Source organism: Calliphora vicina, chromosome 4 (genome assembly GCF_958450345.1).
Source record: "Calliphora vicina chromosome 4, idCalVici1.1, whole genome shotgun sequence".
Classification (NCBI taxonomy): Eukaryota; Metazoa; Arthropoda; class Insecta; order Diptera; family Calliphoridae; genus Calliphora; species Calliphora vicina.
Genome location: NC_088783.1, coordinates 62,100,352 through 62,121,672, shown reverse-complemented (window position 1 = coordinate 62,121,672; position 21,321 = coordinate 62,100,352). Strand labels below are relative to the sequence as shown.

Below are 21,321 nucleotides of genomic sequence, written 5' to 3'. Positions count from 1 at the left end.
TACTAATAGATACATGGGAATATATACGAATACAATTTTAAAATAGGAATTACTGGAACAAAATTTTAATTTAAGAAAAATAAATACAGTGCACTCGCGATAATATGAACTAATTAAAACCAGGCCAGTTCACTTTTGCAAGATTGTTCATATTTGCGAATGGCATCTAATTCCCATATACAGCTAGGGAAATCCCTAAATTATTATGCAGTTGAATTAGAATTTTGCCACTATCCTGTAGATTTATATAGATAAAATACTTTAAAAAACTAAAATATTTCAAAGTTCATATTTTAGAGTAGCCAATGAAGTAAAAAGTGTTCATATTATCGTGAGTGCACTGTACATAGGTACTTTTTTCTTATGTATATTTCTTTAAAATAATTTTATTTGCAAATAATATAGATAAGTAAAACAATTATAGTTTAACCATAACTATACGACAGTTGAAAAGTATTTGAGTTAATCGACAATATAATGTATACTATGAAACTAAAGGTACGTTCGGTACGTGAAAATAAGACTCAAATTGGAAGCACATTTCGCTGATTTTGAGTCCTTCCAATCCTGGGCAGGAACAGTGTTCCATTATGACACAATAGCTAACGGCATTATTATCATCGATGATAAAATATGGCAGAATCACAATTCCGACATGAAATACTTAACACTCGGTAATTTTTTTGATGATGGAAGGGATTCTATTGAACCACATTTGGGTTTCTCGGTCTTCAATAACGCATATTATATGATATTTAGAGAAAACGCTCTTAAAGTTGCAACTTCCAAATTCATAATTGTTTTTAAATTTATAAAGAAAAATTTCCATTCAAAATTATGATAAATTTAAAAATTGATTATGAATAAGGCTTAAAATTTGTACGTTCCTTTTAAAAAAACATCAAAGTGGGTTAACATTAGATTGGATTTAATTTTAGATTAGTTGATCTTCCACTAAAAACCCCGCTCTTAACTGATTAACCTAATTTTTCCATTATATTGCCATCCATTTTTAAAGAAAACTGAATTTGTTTTTAAATTAAAATAATTGTAAATTAATATACACTTTCTTAAATTCTATTTAATTTGTTTACTCTACAACACAACTATTGAAGATTTTAGGGTATGTCTCATTTTATAAAACAAGCTCTCAAGCCTTCAACAGATATTTTTTTTCTATAAACTGTACTCTAGTTTGATTAACTGCGGTATTCTCAATTGTATTTTACTGACAAAATTGTAATAAAACTGAAAATTTTACTAGTTTTGTATGGAAATTGTTATTAAAAACATGTTTGTTTTTAATATCAAAATCTATAAATACAAATTTTCTAAACTCTGTTTATAAGCAGAGCTTTGAATTAATTAAATTTTGACTTAATTCACTAAAATCTTAATATGTATAGAATTAATAAAACCATTCCAAACAAAAATTCATTAGGCTTTCCCAAAGGCTTTAATTTGAATAGAATTCATTAATTGTTGAATTAATTCATAATCCAATTCATTCAAATTAAATGAAAATACTTTTTCTTCATTCAGTTTCTTTTTGTTTTGTTTTCAAACATTTTCAAAATGAAGCCTATTTGTAATAGATTTAAACTGAATAATAATTAAATCATTCAATCCATTTTTTAAACAAATTTTGTAATGGATTTGAATTAAAGAAAATTTGAATGATTCAACAAGGAATTAATTCTATAAAGTATTTCTATTAGTTCTATAATTATTTCACAATGAATTCTTAAATGAAATGTTTAAGAAATAAAATTTAATTTGTTTGAAAATTTAATTAAGAATTAATTCTTTCGTACCCTTGTTATAAATTTAAATTGAAAGATTCGAATGCTTCTATAAGGAATTAACTTGGATGGTAATGAATTCCAAGTTTTTTACGAATTAATTAGAAAATAATATTTTTAAGGAATGTTTAATTTCAATTTTGAAAAGTACATATTCATTTTTAATTTATTCAATTAAAACAATTTGAAATATTAATTCTTTGTGCTTGAACTAAACTAACAATTCTTTCAAATAACTAGATATTGTGAAAATAGAGCTTAGAGATGAAGCAGTTGAGAAACTTAACAGGGAAGTGAAATTTGATTAGGAATAAAATTAAATTGCCCTTAAGCGATTCGATAGAAATTTATTTCAAATTTCAAGTTTTAACTCGATTTCTTTTTGTAGGGCACTAAAAACCTATAATCAATTATTTTTAAATAGACACCTTAAAAATAATTTATTTTCTTTAATTTTGAAAAACCTCCCAGCAGTTTCAAAATTGATTTCATAGTGTTGTAGAGTATTTTATGCTTGTTCCAATATAACTATTAATTATCTTATAACTACCATTAACATTTTGTTTAACATTCAATATTTCAATTTAATAATTTTTTTTTTATATATTTTTCATTCATCACGCAATAACATTTAATTTAAGTTTTTTTCTGAGCTGCTTAACAGCGTTCGTAATATTTTTCAAATTTATTTTGTATTTTTTTTTAAAGATTTTGTGTAAATATTTAATAATTTTCTAAAAAATGTTAAAATCCAGTCATTTATACTTATAAGTATATATAAATATTGAAAAATAAATTGATAAATAATTAAATACATCGAAAATTTATTTTTGTTTTGATGAAGGAGGGAAAAAAGTAAAAGAAACCGACATTTATGTATCTAAGTACGTATTTTTTTTATAATTATAGCTTCAATGAACACACTTTAAAATTTACTTTTACAAATTGACACAAATACGTTTAGATTACCAAGTTTTTTATATACGAGTATGTACATGATAAAATTTGTTTTTTAAATTTGTTTTATAAACATCAACAATTCATATTTTTCTTTTCTTTTTCGTTTAAAATGATTTGATATGCTTGAGCGATGTTTCTTTTGTTTAATCATAATGACACACAACAACATTTAATATAATTTAATGCAATAATTGATTCGAAGATTAATTTTGAAAATTTTGTTTGTCTTAAATGCTAATGTTTTAATTTTGTTTAATAATAAATATTTTTATATGTATGTATATGATTTCAAACTTTACAATTATATTTTGGTATTTAGCTAATTATTTTGAATGATTACAGTCTTATAAAATGCTGTCTTTTTTGTTAATTTTAAATCGAATCTATAACATTTGTCATACATTTAGGCTGCTTTAAAAGTATTTTTTAAGCTCTAAAAAGTATGCTACTTATTTTGCTACAATTCTGTAAAGTTTCTTTATATGTATTACATTTTATTTGTAGTTTAAAAATGTATTAATGTTTTAGATAGATGTTGTTAATATAAGCTCCTTTAAATATTTAATTTTAAATTATTTATTTGTAGTAATTTTGTATAAAGGTTATTATCATCTCATTGTCTAATTGTTTAGTTTTTGTTGGGTATTATTATCATTTTCTTTGTGCGTTATCGAATTTGATATTTGTTTTTTCTATACATATGTATTTCTATTTATTGAGCTTCTAATGTAATGTAATGTTAAGTTATGGTATTTAAATAATTTTCACAAGAAATAAATAAAATAATAAAAAAAATTAACTAAAAATATCTTGTGATAAATATTCTTATATATTGGATTTCAATGTCAGCAGATAGTCGAGAGTACTAAACCTACATACAAATTTTGTCCAGGTGATTTTCTCCCTAATTCGATTAAAACATTAAAACGTTGAAATTTGCATGTTAAATTCATTCAAATTCGAAAGTATTTTCTTTCGACTCGAATTATAGGCTTTTTACTAAATCTGTGAGAAAGTTTGATTACGTTAAAATTTAATCAACAAAGTTTGAATAAATAACAAAAGTTTTCAAAAATCTAACAGAAAAGGGAAAACTAATAACAAAACTAAACATTAAATTATTAAAATAATTCATACTAAAATGTTATAAAATAAAAATAAACCTAGGAAAAATTCATTAATTAACACAGGATATAGGATTTTTAATTTCTTAAAAATTCGTATAGACAGGATGTTATTTGATTATAGTTTTATTTAAAATTAAGGACTAAATAAAAAAATGTAGCAATGGAAAATTTAAATACCTCAATTTATTAAATTATTATACAAACTTTACAATTTTAAACTTTACATTTATAAATTTATACCGACAAATCAAAGATTTTATGAGAATGTATTAGAAATAAAAACATCAGCCCAATTATTAATAAAAAATTCTCCGGGAGTTTGTTCCCCGGGAATTTTCTCCCATTGAATTTGAATGGGAAAAATGAGAAAAGGGAAAAAACTCCCGGGGAGTTTTTATTCATTTTTATTTATTTTTATATTTTGAGTAATTTCTTGTTTGAATTTTTTTCTAGTTTCGGCTCCATCTATGTTCAATACATTTGTATTAAGCTATTTTATAATGAATTTGAAAAATTTAATAGTATAATAATGCATTAATTCTACAAGAAATGAATAGCGTAATGAATGATTTGTTTAATGATGGAGAGATGAAAAAAGATACTTCGTTTTCTTATCTATAAATTCTTACCATTTATGTTTTTGATACCTGAGTTAAGTTTCCGATCTATGTGTATTAATCTATTACTACATCTGCTCTGAAATGTCTAAACTGCCAAATGATATTTAGTTTCAGATTCCTACTCGCATACCAGAGCTTTCGATTAATTAATTCCATTTGTGATTAATTCACTTAATCACAAATGGAATTAATTCTAAATACGGAATTAAAAAATGTCATTGTTTATTTCATAAATCCATTCCCAACATTAGCTTCATTCAAATGCTTTTATTTCAATAGAATCCATTCATCATTGAATTAATTCATTATAGATTTAATTCAAAATTTGTATGGCTACATTTTTGTTAATTCAAATCTAATACAAAATGAATAAAACATTTGTTCTTTTTTCAGTTTTGTTTTGGTTTTACTTTTAATCATTTAAAAAATTAATTAAAAAAAATTGCTTAAACCTTTTTGTAATTGAATTGAATTAAAAAAAATTAATCATTCAAAACATATTGAAAGCTGTAATGAATTTGAATTCAAGAAAATTTGAATGATTCAATAAGGAATTATTTCTATTAAGATCGATTATGGACGGCAAACCAAACTTCAGTTGCTTTGTGAGTTGACATTTGAAGTACAAAGTAATTAAGCCTATGAATTAATTCATAATGAATTCATTAACGAAAGGTTTAAGACAGAACATTTATTTTGATTTAGAAAATGGAATTAAGAATTAACTATTGTCATAACCTTAATGGGATTACAGAGTAATTACTTAAAGTTGTTAATGTAATATTTATTACCTATAATTCACCAAAAACATTATTCAGTTACGAAGACTGAGTTCCACTTAAAGGTCATACAAATTTAAAAACACGAAAGAAAATAATTTTAAAATTTTTGTATGAAAATCACTCAGATCTTAAATAATTTTTAAGTGTTTTTCATGCAAAAATTTGAAAATTGTTTTCCCTTCGTGTTTCTGAATCAGGCCCTAAAGGATTCAGTTATGCACATACATAATTTTAAAGAAAAAAAAAGCTGTAAAAGACGAAAAAATAAATATAAATTAAATAAAAAAAACTTAAAACAAAAGTGTTTTGTATTGAAAACAAGTGTAACTTACCATTTAATGGCTTGAATAATTTGAAATATTTTAATTTTGTGTTGTTTTGACATTTTTTTTGTTTAATATTTTGCTTTAACCATATTTAAGCATCAATTAGTATTAATTGGTTTGTGCCATTCTTTTTTATACAAGATTTCCTCAATAAATTGTTACATTTGTGTATAATTTGTTTTTTTTTAAAATATTTTTTATTGATTTTTCATTACATGTTTATTTGTATAACATTTTTCTCTTTAAACTTCAGTTTTCAGCAAAGTAATAATTATAATAATTATTAATAATATATCTATTAATTAATTAATTATTTAATTAGTGTAGGTATTTTTTTAACTTAAAAACAATAAATGAAAACTAAAAACTATAATTTCTTCTTTTTTTTATTAATATTTTATAAATTAATTAATATGTTTTTAATAATCTTTTTTTATTTTTAATATTTAAATATTTTTAAACATTGGTTTTTTTATTTCATTTAATTATAGTTTAACATTTAGCTAAAAATCATGTTTGTTTAAACGGAAAATACAATAATAAAAGGGAGAAAATTAAGAAAATAATAATAAAAAAGAAACTTTAACAGAAAATTTATTAATTTTTTGTGTTAACTTACTAAGCAAATTGATAAGTTTTAAACAAAATTTCCATTTTAATAGTACATATTTTGTATTTACTGCTTAAAACTTGTAAATCTGCTTAGTAGGGTAATTTTATTTTGTTTAAATTTCTATAAGATTTTAATGAAATTAAATCTTTTAAAAAAAACCTTTTACTATAAACCCAAATAAAATGTTTCATAAAATATATTTTTTTATATTTATTTAATGCCTTCATAAGAAAATTTATTTTCTTTTCATTTTTTGTAATAAACCTATTAAATTTAAAATAAAATTAAAATACAAGACATTACCGAAAAATATATGAAAATAAGTATGTATGTAACTGAATTGTTCAAACATTTAAGTTATTTCTTTTACTAAATTTGACATATTTTTTTTTAATAAACTTAATTAAATAATTAAACATACATACATGAAAAAATAATGAAGATCGAAAATAGGTGTTTAAATTATTAAAATAATAGAATTATAATGATTAAAAAAATAAACAAGAATCACAAAAAATAGAGACCTTTAAAGGAAAGTGTGGTAGGATTTGGAAATAGTGTTTTAGGAAATACAAATCATATTTAAGCAGGAGCAGGAATAACCAAAGGACGTTTCAACCAAGGGACTTATCAAGGATTCAATTTTTTTTGTAAAATTATTTTAATAGACAAATTATAATCAGAAAAACACAAATTAGTTGCTGCTAGCTACATCAATCAACAACAACATTTATTACATCGTTTAAGGTTTAACTTTATTTTTCATTTAATTAACTTAACAAAATGGTGGTGTACGCGTAATGTGGTATGTGGGAAAACTTTATATATTTAAAAAAATTAAAATACTTTAGTAAACCAGCTAAAGTTTAGCGTTTCAATTTTCAATATTTATAAATTTTCCCAATCATAATGAATTTTTCATTTGCATCAACATAAAATACTTGGAAAACACAATTTTGGATTGTTATCAAGAGTACTAAAATACCAACAGACTGCTAGTTTACCCTCTACTTTTACTTTTTTACAATATTTTGCTAAAAATAGTAAAAACTAGCAAGTAAACCAATGATTTTAAGGACTAATGTTAACTTACTGCTTTTGTCTCGCTTTTTATATGTGCACAGTTGAAAAATCCATTAGCGATAAGGAATTTTAAATTTATTTTCGTATTCAGGAGCTTTTATGTTTGATTAAGTTTTAGAATTGCCCATATCTTTTTTAAATTTTAATAATAATTATATAACTATATAATAAAGCCTACTAATGCAAGTATTTTAAAGCTTTTTATAAAATTCTAAAACGCTTTTTGCAATATTTTGCTTTGAAATCTTAAAAATGGAAATTTTGAAATGTAACTAGAAATATTTATGAAATAAATTTAAATAATTTATGATTTTCTTAAGAATTTAGTTTAAAATAATGCCTTAATTTGTATTTCATATGTAATTTAAAACAGCTTTAATATTCAGCAAGCTTTAACTGTTAGTTTCTAGACGCAGTAGAAAGCTTTTTTTTTAATTATTTTCAAAAAAGTTTTAACAAAACATGGGACAATTTAAATATAAAGGTTTTTATTATAACAAAATTCAAGATTTTATCATATTGAGGGTATTGAATTCAAAAAAATGGAACACTATGATTTTTTTACATTTTAAAAAACAAAATCAAAGAAAAAAGTTTTTTTGTGGAATTTTGTTTATGTTTTTGTTGCGTAAAAGTGTAAAAAATCAGAGTGTAATTTCCCTTTTTTTGAAATGAATAACCTTATTATAAAGTAAATTTGATGAAAACTTCAAATCTTAAAGTTCTTTAAAATCTAGTTCTAAGAAACCAAATTCCTTTATACAAATGTTCGAAAAAAAAATTTAAAAATCAAATTCAGCACAAACTCGTTTTCTTAAATTCTTAGTCCTCCAAACTTATTTACTTCATTCCTTTAAGAATTCATTCTTTATAGAATTAATTCCTTGTTAAATCATTCAAGTTTTTTTTAATTCAAATCCACTACAAAATAGCTTTAAAGGTGGTTTGAATGATTCTATTTTTATTCAATTCAAATCTATTACAAAAAGGCTTTAGACATTTTTTTTCGGTTCGTTTTGTAAATGAAAACAAAAACAAATTGAATGAAGAACAAATATTTTAAAAAAATTTGTATAATTGTATTTGTATTTTATAAAATTGAATCATTCAAAGGTTGCATGAATTTTATTATGAATTAATTCAACAATGAATAAATTCTATTTAAATAAAAACTTTTGAATGAAGCTAAAGAATTGTATTTTGAAGATTTTGAACAAATATTTAAGCCTAATTTGGAACATCAATTCTTCTTTTGGTTTAAAGAAATTTTAAACTTCTAATTTTATTGAATAGTAACCATTTAAACCATTTTAAAACCTAAAAAAAATTACGTTTAAGCTTTATTTGTATATTTTTAGTTTTCTTCTCCATTTCTGGCAACTGAAATAGTAGTGTTGACCTTCAGAAATGTTGTAATTATTTAAGGATTTGCATAAGATTTTTATATAAAAATAATCTTACAAAAGCTCTCGAAATGTGTATAAAAATATTCTCAAATAATTGTTTTTTTAGGACTGAACAAGTATTGTTGTAGTTCAGAAATGTTGTAATATATTTAACGATTTGAATAAGTCAAATTTTAAATGTCGTTAGAAAGTTTTGCAGAGCTTAACACTTTTTAAAAAGTTGGCTGTAGGATTATTATCGAATTTAATGGATGATTTATTTTAATAATTTTGTCTAGAACAAAATAATTGTAAAATGTCTTGCCCAAGGTTTAAAATTTTACCTAGTTTTGAAACATTTAAGAATATGAATACATGAGGAAACATTACTTGTTTCACCCCCCTGGATCCAATACTTGGATCGGGATTTTGAATGTTGCTATTTTCACATCAAGTTTAGTAACATGTTTAAAGCTTTCTTCATTTTCATTTTCTAGGTTATTGTATTTTTGTTAACCTGTTTTATTTAAAGTTTAAATAACTATAAAGCTTTAAGACATTATTTAAATACATTCTAATAAAAGTACTTAATACCTAAAATATAAGTTTTAATGCCTTTGTTTACTTTTTGTAAACTGCTACTATAAAGAATTCAAAAGCTATTTTGTTAATCGCTACACTATGTATTATATTTTGAAAGTTTTGCTTTTCACACAATTGTTTACATATTAAATGTAAAAATACGTCTTTAATTTCTAATTAAATTATTGGATCTTAGAGAATATCTTAATAGTTTTGCATTCCTATGGGCAATTTCTTGAAACTAAGTTAATGTATATAGAAAACATTATAAATATATTTATATAAACTATTGGTATTTCAATTAACTTAGGCAAATGCTAAACAAACAAGGTTTTTATAAGGCCTAAAGTTAACAGAAATGTCAAAAGTTTAATTTCGCAAAACAACATCCAGCTCCTTAAACAATTTCACGTAAATTGAAAAATGTTAAAACAATAAAGTATTTTAGGTATTTAGGAAGTTTTCCCTTCTTTAAAGAAATTCTTCATAGGGTACACCACCATCTGAACAACATAAAAAGTAATTGAAATACTTTTTCTTTTTTGTTAAATAACTATTCGTACTACGTTTATTATTATTATGATTATTACTATTAATATTTTTAGAATTTTTCACCCTATACTACATACAACATAAGAAACGATGAAAGAAACTTTTGGCATTCCTTCGCGCCCTAGAGGCCCTTAGCTAACAAATAATACCCTGATCTAAACTTAAACCATTTGCTGAAGCAGCAGCACTCTTAACCACACCATGGTGATGTAAGTGATGATGATGGTGGTGGTGATGAGGATGATGGTGTGAATGATGCGAATGCTGCTGCTGATGTTGGTGGGAATTTAACAAATGCTGAGAATGCGAATGCTGATGTTGACCAAATAATAAAGCTGTTGTTGGTGATGAGGTGGAGGCAGCCGCATTACTGCTGGTTGTAGAAGTAAGACTGCCATTGCTGGTACTGCCATTGATTAAGGATTTTGTGCTATTACTGCTTAGAGGTGTATTGGCGGCGACGGCGGTGGCAGCTAAGGAGGTGCTAATGTTGCTTGTTGAGGAATTGGGATGCCTGCATCCATTTGTTGAGGAATTTGTACAGGAAACACAATACACGCATGTTGTCTTGTAATTGTGAGCAGCTGCTGAAGCTGGCATAGATACTGGAGCCGATGAGGAAGTCGTGCTTAGTTTCTTGGTTGTGTGTATAGCGGTTATGGGCTCTGAAGCTCTTCTCGATGAATTCGCTATGGTAATGGCCGAAGAATGTGCTAAAGTTGGTGGGGACAGTGAAGGTCTGCTGCTGCTGCCTTGTGCATTATACTTTAATTGACTTTGATTGTGCTGTTGCTGTGCCTGCTGCTGCTGTTGTTGTAGCTGGGGATGATGGTGGATCTTACTGCCATTGGTGGCAAATTCTGGTGGTGTTATGGGCTGTTCGCCGCCTTCAAGTTGAAATTTCTTTACTAGAGCCTTAACTGAGGTGGGTGATGCATCAGTAGTTGGTGCCTTGCGTATAACTTTGGGCGTAGTAGGTGCATCTGGGAATAAAGAATGATGATTGCTATTGTTAACGGACACCTTATCGTTTGTTACATTCACAGCGGCATTGGAAGTGGGTAATGTAATGGTGGCCACAATGTTGGAAGCATTTAGTGTAGCTGCTGGTGTAATGTGTATGGTGGCTGTAGCTGATTGTGTGACTGTGGATGAGGCGGAAGATGTTTTCTTTAAGATGGCTGTGCTGCCATTGCAATTGTTGGCTGATATTTTCTTGGTGGTTAGAAATGTATTCTCTTTATTGGATTCTGATGAATGACGCCTGGCCGGTATGTGTAATAATTGTTGTTCTTGAGGTGATGTTTGTTGTAGTTGTTGATGTAATGATGAGGTCGGTTGTACACTGCACAGTGGTATTGTGATGGCTTTTGTTGCTGGCACATTATGTACAGCAGTAGTTTTTGTTGTCGTGGCGTTGGAGTTGCACATCACGGGTTGTTTAACACTTGCCAGCTTAATGGTTTTATCGTGTAAATCGTCACGTAACTTGGTAAAACTACTAACCGAATGACCCTTGCTTAAAACCGCAATATGACCATTAGAATGATCATTTAGAAATCCATTTGTATGACCATTTGTAAGTCCATTCGAATGGCCTTTTGCAAAGCCATTCGTATGGCCATTTGCAAAACCATTGGTATGACCATTCGTATGAACACTAGAGTGACCATTGACATGACCGTTAGTGTGACTATTTGTTGTTTTATTTAATGGATTATGTGTTGTTTTAGCAAATGAATTGTTTGAGGTATTATCTTCCTCTTCCGAATTGTCTACACTAATAGCTTGAGGTTTATCGTTAACAATTTGTACCTCATCAACGGCATTATCATGATGTTCTTCCTCATCTTCCTGTTCATGATCTTCATCATCATCGACCTCACGATCGTCATCATCTTCATCATCATGCTGATCGTCATCATCATCATCTTGTTCCAATTGTTGCTTACTGTTTATCGCATTAAAAATATGTCTATCGATGTTACATTCGTCTTTAAGCCAAATGTGTTCGAGACATCCTGCAGCAGTCATGCGATCACTGGAATATACCAAAATAAAATTGTTAATAAAATTATTGAAAACTAAATTTCAGTAACATCAATGTTGTTATTATAAAAGTAATAGAGAGAAAAAAAAAACTTACTTTGGCTTTATTCGCAATGATTTACGTATAAAATCAATGGCTGCCGATGAGACGCCTCCAAATAATTTATCCGGAAATGTTAATGCACATTGTGATATATTAAGGAAGGTTTCCTGTTTCGTTTCACCACCAAAAGGCGAGAAACCCGATAACAACACATAAGCCAATACACCAACCGACCAAATATCCGTGCACAATGACAACGGTTCATACTGTAAAACTTCGGGTGCTACGTAGTCGGGGGTACCAACGATTTCACGCACATTGGTACCCTCGGCTACCACACGTGAAATACCAAAATCACATAATTTCAAGCCATCTAATTGGATAGAAATAAAATAATTAAAGTTATACGTTTAAATTTAATTAAAAGTGAAAATAATACTCACCTTCTATATGTTCACCGGTCAATAAAATATTTTGTGGTTTTAAATCTAAATGAACTATAGAACGTTTGTGTAAATATTGTAGGGCTTTAAGTACTTCACGCATACAAATGCGGGCCTGCGCCTCTGTAAGACATTCTTCATTATCCAAAAATGTTTGTAATTCACCACCAGTCGCTCTGAAATATGAAAATAATGAAGCAATTAATAATGATGATCTTGTAGATATGTTTGTATTTATAATAAAATGGTGAAATGAAGATATTCACATCAGCATAAATAAAACCAAATTTTAGTCTCATGATTCAAAATATTTAAACATAGGTAAATTAACAATTAAAGTGGAATATTTGATAATATTTTTAACAAAGGATAATTAATAATTAAATTGGAAGGTATTAAGGAGTGAGATCGAAAAATTCTTAACATACATATATGTTTATAAAAAAGAAACCACTAAACTTACAGCTTTAATTTTTTTTTTTATTTGATTGAAATTATTATTACAATTTACAAAAAAAAATATTTTTATAGTTTTAATCACTAGTGATGAAATTTTGAACCTTTTTCGGAAACCCTTCCATTAACGTTTTTATAGTGCTTTCTGTCACTTTGCTCGAACATGTAGTCCATCTCCGTTTAAAATCTACCACACTTTTGGACACCTTTTTTGTACTCTTCAATTCTCTTTTAACAAGAGCCCAATATCTCTCCACTGGCCTTAGCTCCGGGCAGTTTGGAGGATTTGCCTCTCTTGGTACAAATACCACATTATTGTTCTTGTACCACTCAAGGGCTTGTTTGCCATAGTGACAGGATGCCAAGTCAGGCCAAAAATAAGTGGACACATTATGAAGTCTTATGAATGGAAGCAGCCTTTTTTGTAAACATTCCTTGATGTAAATTTCGGTATTTATAGAGCCCGTTGTAACAAATGAGTGGCTTCTTTTGCCGCAACTGCATATTGCTTGCCATACCAAGAACTTTCTGGGAAATTTTGTCTGCTTTTGGGTCCTAAACTTTTCTTCAACATTCCCTCGAGCATCAGCAACATAAAATTTTTGACCTGGAAGTTGCGAAAAATCTGCCAGAACATACGTTTCGTCATCCATTATGCAGCAAGAATATTTTTTTATAAAACTTGACTTCAATTTCCGTGTTCTGTTTTTGGCCTCTAAATTTTTAGTAGCGTTCCTGTCAGGAACTTTTTGAGCCTTGTATGTTTTTAAACCTGCATTAGCTTTAACTTTTCGTACCAAATAGTCCGAGCACTGAGCTAACCGGGCTGCTTTCCTACCGGATGTGTTGGGAGCTCTTTTGAAAATGCGTTCTATTTTTTTGGCTTTGGAAACATCATGTGGACCATTCCTTCTACCTGAACCAGGTTTTCTATCAACTGACAAGTTCTCCCGGTACTGTTTAATAACATTGGAAACAGTTTGACGGCAGACCTTTGTATGCTTGGCCAACTTTTTGTAAGACCAAGTTGGGTTTTGTTGAAAATATTTAATAATTTCAGTACGCACTTTTTTCTGGTCACTCATTTTAATCAGATTAACAAAAAAATTAATATAATTGACATTACACATAATAACTGACATGTTTTTCAAAGGTAACTTGATCAAAAAAAAATTCAAATAATACTTGGGTTAAAAAATGTAATGAAAAACGTGTGTTAAGAATTTTTCGATCTCACTCCTTAGTGAACAGAATGAAACATTTTAACACACAATTTTAGTGAATATGATCTTCTTTAATTTAAAATTGAAATTGTAATTCTCACACAAGATAAATGAAGAAAAACATTTGCAAAATTAACCTTTTATAATTTTAAATAGTAATTTTTGATATTTTTATTATATAATCAATTAATTTTTTAAAAATTAATTTCACTACAGTTTTGTGCAAACTGTGAGAAAAGAAAATTTTATGCAAAATAAGTTTTTGTTTAAAATTTTACTTATTTTGCAGTAGTAAAAATGCTGAGGTGAATCTCTTTAGTGTAAATTAATGTTTAATGGATGCTTACATTTAGATTTGGTGATTTTGTGTTAATATTTTAATTTGTGAGTAGCTGCTGAAGCAGTAACAATTTTTTATTTTGCATTACACTTTTAATATTTTTTGTATAAAACATTTTATAAACACCAACAAATTCTGTTTTTCTAAGTTTTCTTTAATTTTGTATAGTTTTTGATTTAAGAAATTTAATTTAGTTTCAAAGTATTTGCTCTTCAGATTATTGCATAGATGCATTAAAAATATGTATCTGCTCAAATCTGGAATACATTGTGGGCGCTGTCATCTGGAGAGATTTTAGATATAAGGACCTATTTGATTGATAATTATCGATCAATAATTTGCTGTTATTTAGCCGCTAATGATGGCTATTTTTGTACCTTTTCATAACATTTAATTGTAGAAATTTGAAGAATTTCAATTGTTATTAATGAAAATTTCAACTGAACTATTAGAGTCCTACTAAAAAAACATGGCCAGTATTCCAAATTTTGACCGAAACTTTTATAAAGGGAAAACATTATGGAATTTTAATGGATAAACAAGTTTTGGATAAAATTAATCGAATACTAAAACTTATATTTTATTGTAAAACGTCTAGAGGCATCCTGTAAAAACTGTTCCCTTAAAAATTGAGTCCACAATGTAAACTGAAACCTGATCTAAAATTAAAATAATTAATTTTTGGATTCTTAAAGTTACATTTAAAAAGTTTCGGTTTGTTTTGGATTAGGCCGAATAATGATTTCTTGACCGAATATTAGGTTCGGTTCGTTTTCGGTCAGACTTTATTAAACATGATACACATCCTTAGAAGGAAGTTTAAGAACATAGAACTAGTCCCGTGATTGGTTCCTCGGGAATAGGGACCGGTTATAGTTCTATAACTTTATATGAAAGGAACCTGTAACTTCAATATGGCGATGTCCTGTTATTAAGTAGAAACTCTGTGGCAGGTCACAAAATTTTGTTAAAATTGTTTGATTTTACCTTTTTACCGTATTTGTTTAAATTTTTTTGATAAACAGTCACGGGACTAGTACGTTAAAAACAATTGACACACATTTTCCTGTCTTAAAATGTTTCCCGCGTCTTCTTGGAAAATATGTCTTTTTTAACAGCCTATTTAAATCATTTTAAAGATCAGTATTGAAAAGTGTTTCTGTATCAAATCAAAACAATGATAAGTAAAATGGGGGGAATCTTATTGGTATGTAGATAATGACAAGCGTAGTGGATACCCCATAACAGAAATCCTGTTTCATTAAGCTTCGCGGTATAGTATCAGCATTTCATAGAGATATTTATTAATTATGGCTGCAGAGGTTTGGTTCACCATCTGTTCAAAATCTCTAGTATTAAAACATATAGAGCATTTCAACTCCATTACGAATCACGACGTAGAAAAATATCGGAAAGTACGCGGAAGCCTCTTGTCTAATCTTCATATTAAGCGATGAAAGAGGGTAAATGTCCACCCAAAAAATTTCACGATGCTGATTTCTGAGACCCACTAAGCCAAACATGATCGTCTCGATCATCGAGTTCTCTTTGGATGAATTTTTTTTTGCAATACCCTGTCCATCAGGACGGCACTTTATGTCTGCCAAAGTCTCTTTGGCAGGGTTTCGGTTAGCGGAGATGACATTTAAACTCAGCCAATCCACACAATCCTTAGTTGTCAGCAGTTCTGGCTAAAAAGTTATGCAGTTTTTTCTTGGCATATCTCATAACGGGAATACAGTTTCATAAATCAGTATTGCATAGAGACGTTCATTAATTATGGCTTGAGAGGTTTTGTACAACCTCTTAACTCCAATGGGAATTCAGCGTAGAACGATATTGAAAATGATATAGAAGGTTCTTGTCTCATCTATTAATGATGCGATGAAAGAGGATTGACGATGTAGAGACTGAGGCTTACTAAGCTGAAATTGAACGTCTCAAGTTCTATGGGAATTATTCTTCCAAAACCCAATCTATCATGAATGCACTTGAATATGTCTCGGGATCTAAATCCTAGCATGATCTGCTGGCCATTTAATAACATTATAAACTAAGCCATAAGTAGAAAAAGTTGGGGCAGCATACTATTAGGGCTTTACTGGAGATGGTTTATTTTTGCACATCTATTACTGGGGCAATTCTCTACATTTGACATGGTCGCTATTTGGTACATTACACCTTTGCATATCTTGATAAAGGATGGGTCTAGATGTATTGCTCAAAATATTTTATACCGATCACACCGAGAACAGACTACAGTTTTTCATTTCGCAATCCTGTTTCCTTTTAAAAGGAATTTAAATTTTGAGAGGAGTGCATTTTTTAAAAATGGTTATACTACTAGAAAATATGTCTTTTTGAACAGGTACTTTAATAAATTTTAATGAACAGGGGTAATTTAATTCAATGTGAAGATATCATGTTTGTGTTGTTTATTATACATGTTAATTCGAAAATATTTCCCTTCGATTCAAATTACGGAGAAACCTCACTGATTTAATGAAATATATTCATATTGAGCAGTAAAGAAGTTTTAGCCCTTTTTAGGATAACAAATCCACATTTTCCAAACAATACTTGGTTACCAAAATAAATTCGGCTGCACAGACAAAACGAATTTGTTGTGACTAAGGGCCTAACTCAGAAAAATCTACAGATTGTTTTTCGGTCAGATTTTTGAATTATTAAATTATGTAGGTTGTAGCAACAGAAGGTTTGTTTATACAAATCCATTACTTAAAGCCACCAAATTTGTGGCGCGATTTAAAACGTTTGCTGCCTCAACTAGAAAATTTGGTCATTGCGGCTGAATCATTCGGTTGTAACAACGAAATTGTTTTCTCTGTGTTCAAAAAAAGGAAATGAAGATATTGGACAATGATGGTAGGCATTTATTCTGACTTGATAATTATTGGAGAGATATTTGAATAGACTAATTAAGAAACGGCCGAACCAGTTTTATCGGAATTTTTAGGCAAATGAGAATATAATAATGTATTGTATATTATTTTAAGGTTAGGATTATTAGGTTCAATTTAGGTGTAAAAAAACTTACAATTCCAATAATAGCGCTGTATCCGAACGTGATTCGTGAACTGCATTCAATTTAACAATATTTTCAGCATCATTGCACAACATCAAAACGGCAATTTCATGTTTAATCTCTCTATCCGACGACTGGGCTCGACGGCGACGTTTGAGAAATTTTGCTGCAAAATGTGTACCCGAATTTTTGTGTATTGCACGGCGTACAGCAGCGAATTTGCCCCTGAAATAAAGAAATTGAGGAAAAATAAAAATAAATTAATAATTTTAAAACCTTTTTAAAAACTGGTATAGATAAGTATTTGTTTAGTTTTGGTAGAGCAATAAAATATTGAAAGAATTATAAATTGTTTGCCATATAAAAGATTGTTGATGTGTAACAACAAATATCCATTCATTCATAAAAATTTCTACTTTAGTTTTACATACAATTAAGTCAAATTTAGAAAATTTTTTGTATTTCATTTTTGGGTTACACGTTGGTGAGGATGATGAAGAAACTAATATAAAAAACCGGCCAAAATAAACCGGTAATAATTATTTATTGTGTGTATATTTTTTGTCATAATTTGATTATTTTTTTTGGCAGGTTTTCCAAGTTTTTGCGTTATTCTTTTGTTTTGGCTTAAAATTACACAGCCAGCTGGACATTGGGTTGTTGAATGAAAATGTTGTTGCTGGTTTTTTTTCATATTTTTGTTGTTGTTGTATTTAGCCAGTCTATGAGGTAGTAGTGGCCGTTAGTGGCAACAGTGTTGGTTTCTATAATTTGTGTTTAATATTTGGGCGTCATGCTTGGAATAATCAACAAGTTGTTGCTTATAAACACTATTTGTTGTTGTTTGATATTTTTTTTAATTTTTAATAATTTTTTTTCGTTCGTTGGTTTGTTTATTTGTCAGTTGGGGCACCAAAAACAAGAAAACCAGACAGTTTGGGATGTTTTCAAAATTGTTTACATGTGTGATGAAAGAATCTACTACGTATATTGCTGGTCTCTCTTTACCTCTCTCTCCCCTCTTTGGCACTTTCTGTGACGTTCATAAATTTAATAAACTTATGCAGTTATAAATAAACAAAAATTTTGTTTAAAATTATTCAAGTGATTTTATGCAAATTTATGGTTTTATTGAAATTTGTTTCTTTTTTTAATTTTTGTAGAAAACAAGTAAAACATATGTTCATGTTTATAAACATACATTTTTCCGAAATAGTTTTGTATTGAAAGTTGGTTGTTGGCATGTTAGTAAGAAATTAAAACAAATTCATGTATTTAATTGATTTAGTGAGGCAAACTATAAGGAAAAATTATGTTAAAATTATTGATTGATTAATTGATTTAATTTGTGTTGCGAAACAGGTAACAAAAATTAATGCAACATGTTTAAAAACAATGTTGCTTAATCGGTTAATGAAGTGTAAAGATATTTTAGAGGAAAGAAATTTATTTTGTAGCAAAAATGTTGTCTAATTTGCCTTGCGTTCAGTATTTGCCGTGCGTTCAGTATGGATAAAATACCACCCTAAAACAGGGAAAACTTTGGTTAATGAAGTGTATTTGGAATTATTAAGTTGTTTAAGAAGAAGGAAATATATATAATTTAGTAATAATGGAATTTCGTAACAAAAATGTTGCCCTTTTTGCTCTTAAATTGAATTGCACATGTTTATTTAAGGCAAAGGAGTCTGTTAAGGAGTCTATGCAGGACTTTTTCAAAAATGCCACACTAAAACAGGAAAACCTAAACTTTTCAGTCCTTAAAGAGGGTTACAATGTTGCCTTTTTAGAACTAATAACTTTGCTGTTTTATTTACATATTCTAACATGACTAATTAGTCAAATATTACAAAAACTTATTGAGTTCTAAGTAAATTCCAGTCAAAAATTTTGATTTTTTGACTCTTGCCTTAAATTGCACTGAGTGTCTTAGTTTTGGTCAAAATGCAACAAAACAAAAATTTAAATTTGTCTGCTCTTAAACTTTATTTACACATTGTAACATGATTAATTGGTAAAGTATTACAAACAAATAATTGAGTTATAAGCTGTCATAGTTAAAGTAATTTCCAGGCAAAATGTTGCCTTTTTGCCTCTTGCCCTTAAATTGTAATGAGTATCAAACGTATTCAAAATAGGAAAGTTGCCTTTTTAAAACTTAATAACTTTGCCCGTTGATTGCAACATTAATTGTTCCAGTATTTCTGAAACAAAACTCTCCTAATTTAAGTAATTTCAACCTCTAATATTTTATAAACCTTCTAATGATCCAAATATCCACCTTTTTTTTCTTACTCTTACTTAACCTTAATTAAATTATTTTTCAATAACTCATTTGTGATAGACGATGGCTGACAGCAGCAGCAACAAAAATTCAACAACTAGAAAAACAAGAACAACACACGACAATTGTCACATAACAAGCAATAAATTATCGAAAAAACAAAAATAACAAACAAACAAGAAATTATTTCAAATTCTTCGTCTGCAATACCGCTTGCATACTAAATCATTTGGTGTCTCGGAAATTGAAGAAGAACTAATAAAAAAATAACAAAAAAACTAAGAAGAAAAATCTTTACCAAAGTTGTTTAAATGAGTCTGTGGACTGAGGAACATGAAATGGTTAGACAGTTCACATTGAAACCATAAATTGTCGTTAGAAAACTATGGAACGAGTTACAAATGAAATGAATTGACTTTTTTCTAATAGCAACAAACAAAATTCTGAACAACATGAATGAAGAAGATCATTAGTAAATCAGCAGATGAGACAAGGTATTTAATGAATGGTCATCAATTAGATTTTAAAAATGGAATTTTTGAAATTTAAAACGATTGATTAATTCCCATATGTGAGAATCGAATTTTTAGTTTATTTATTTATTGAAATAATTACAAAATTCAACTACAAATAAACACATTATATAGATTTGATTTATTTAAATTTGAAATAGATTTTATTTGACCCAAAACCTAGGCGAAAATATTTGCAAACTCAAAAGTATCCATCCACAATAAATAAGTTGTTTGTACTCACAACTACAGACCTTATTAGAGGTAAAAGCTCGAATCCGATATTAAACTTTCAAAGGAACCTAAAAACTCCCAAAAGCTTCGGCAAACCCACCGAATTTTGCTTAAATCTCGGCAAATTTTGAATGATTATTTTTAACAGAGACAATCGTGGATTTTGGTTTATATCTCAGATATTTATGTGCCGATTTTGCTCATTTTCAATACCAACACTCTCATTACTACATCTGTTATGATTGATACCATCGTTGGTTGTCTGAGGGATTATTAGAGATATAGACAATCTTTAAAGCTGGTTTTCCGCATACACCGTAATCGGCGCCGATAACGAAAACTGAACTTGAAAAACGTTGGTGTTCGTCACCGTCTCGTTTCTGAATTGTTTTCGTTTCAGTTGGGTGCGTTGCGGTATAAAACACAAACGAAATTATTTTTTAAGTTGTTATTTGGAAATTAAATAGAATTTCATTATTTTTGACAAAATAATTAATTTTCTTCCAATAAAGAAAATTAATTTTTTTTTATTCATTTTGATTTTCTTTAAATTTGAAATAAAAAAAATTTCGTTCCTACAGCATTGAAAACAACCTACTTGACGTTGTTTTCGTTCTGGCCCCAAATGACAGGTTTCCTTTTAGCTGATATAAATTTTCTTTGGGAGTTCTCCAAAACTTAACGCCATCTACATTTTTTCTGAAAATCATTCGTTTCTTGAGTTACCTAACGCCACCTTCGGGAATTGAAAGTATGTAGAACAGAAGACGGCAGAAATAGAACATGCCACATTATTAAACTTACTGCAATGTTGCATAAAACAAATATTTGATCACATTCGAGTTGTACATCTGCAATG

The 21,321-nt window shown here is 28.1% G+C and overlaps 1 protein-coding gene across 1 annotated transcript in view; it reads right to left on the bottom strand.

Annotated features, from left to right (window-relative positions):
* Nucleotides 1-6,872: 6,872 nt before the first annotated feature.
* Drak (Death-associated protein kinase related) overlaps nt 6,873-21,321 on the bottom strand; it is a 266,391-nt gene continuing 251,942 nt past the window's right edge. Inside the window, exons 3-6 of the mRNA XM_065510366.1 lie at nt 17,445-17,657; nt 12,368-12,543; nt 11,979-12,297; nt 6,873-11,873 (exon numbers count right to left, since the gene is read on the bottom strand). Coding sequence (XP_065366438.1) covers nt 9,968-11,873; nt 11,979-12,297; nt 12,368-12,543; nt 17,445-17,657 — 2,614 coding nt within the window. The 3' untranslated portion in view covers nt 6,873-9,967. The remainder of the gene's footprint in view (nt 11,874-11,978; nt 12,298-12,367; nt 12,544-17,444; nt 17,658-21,321) is intronic.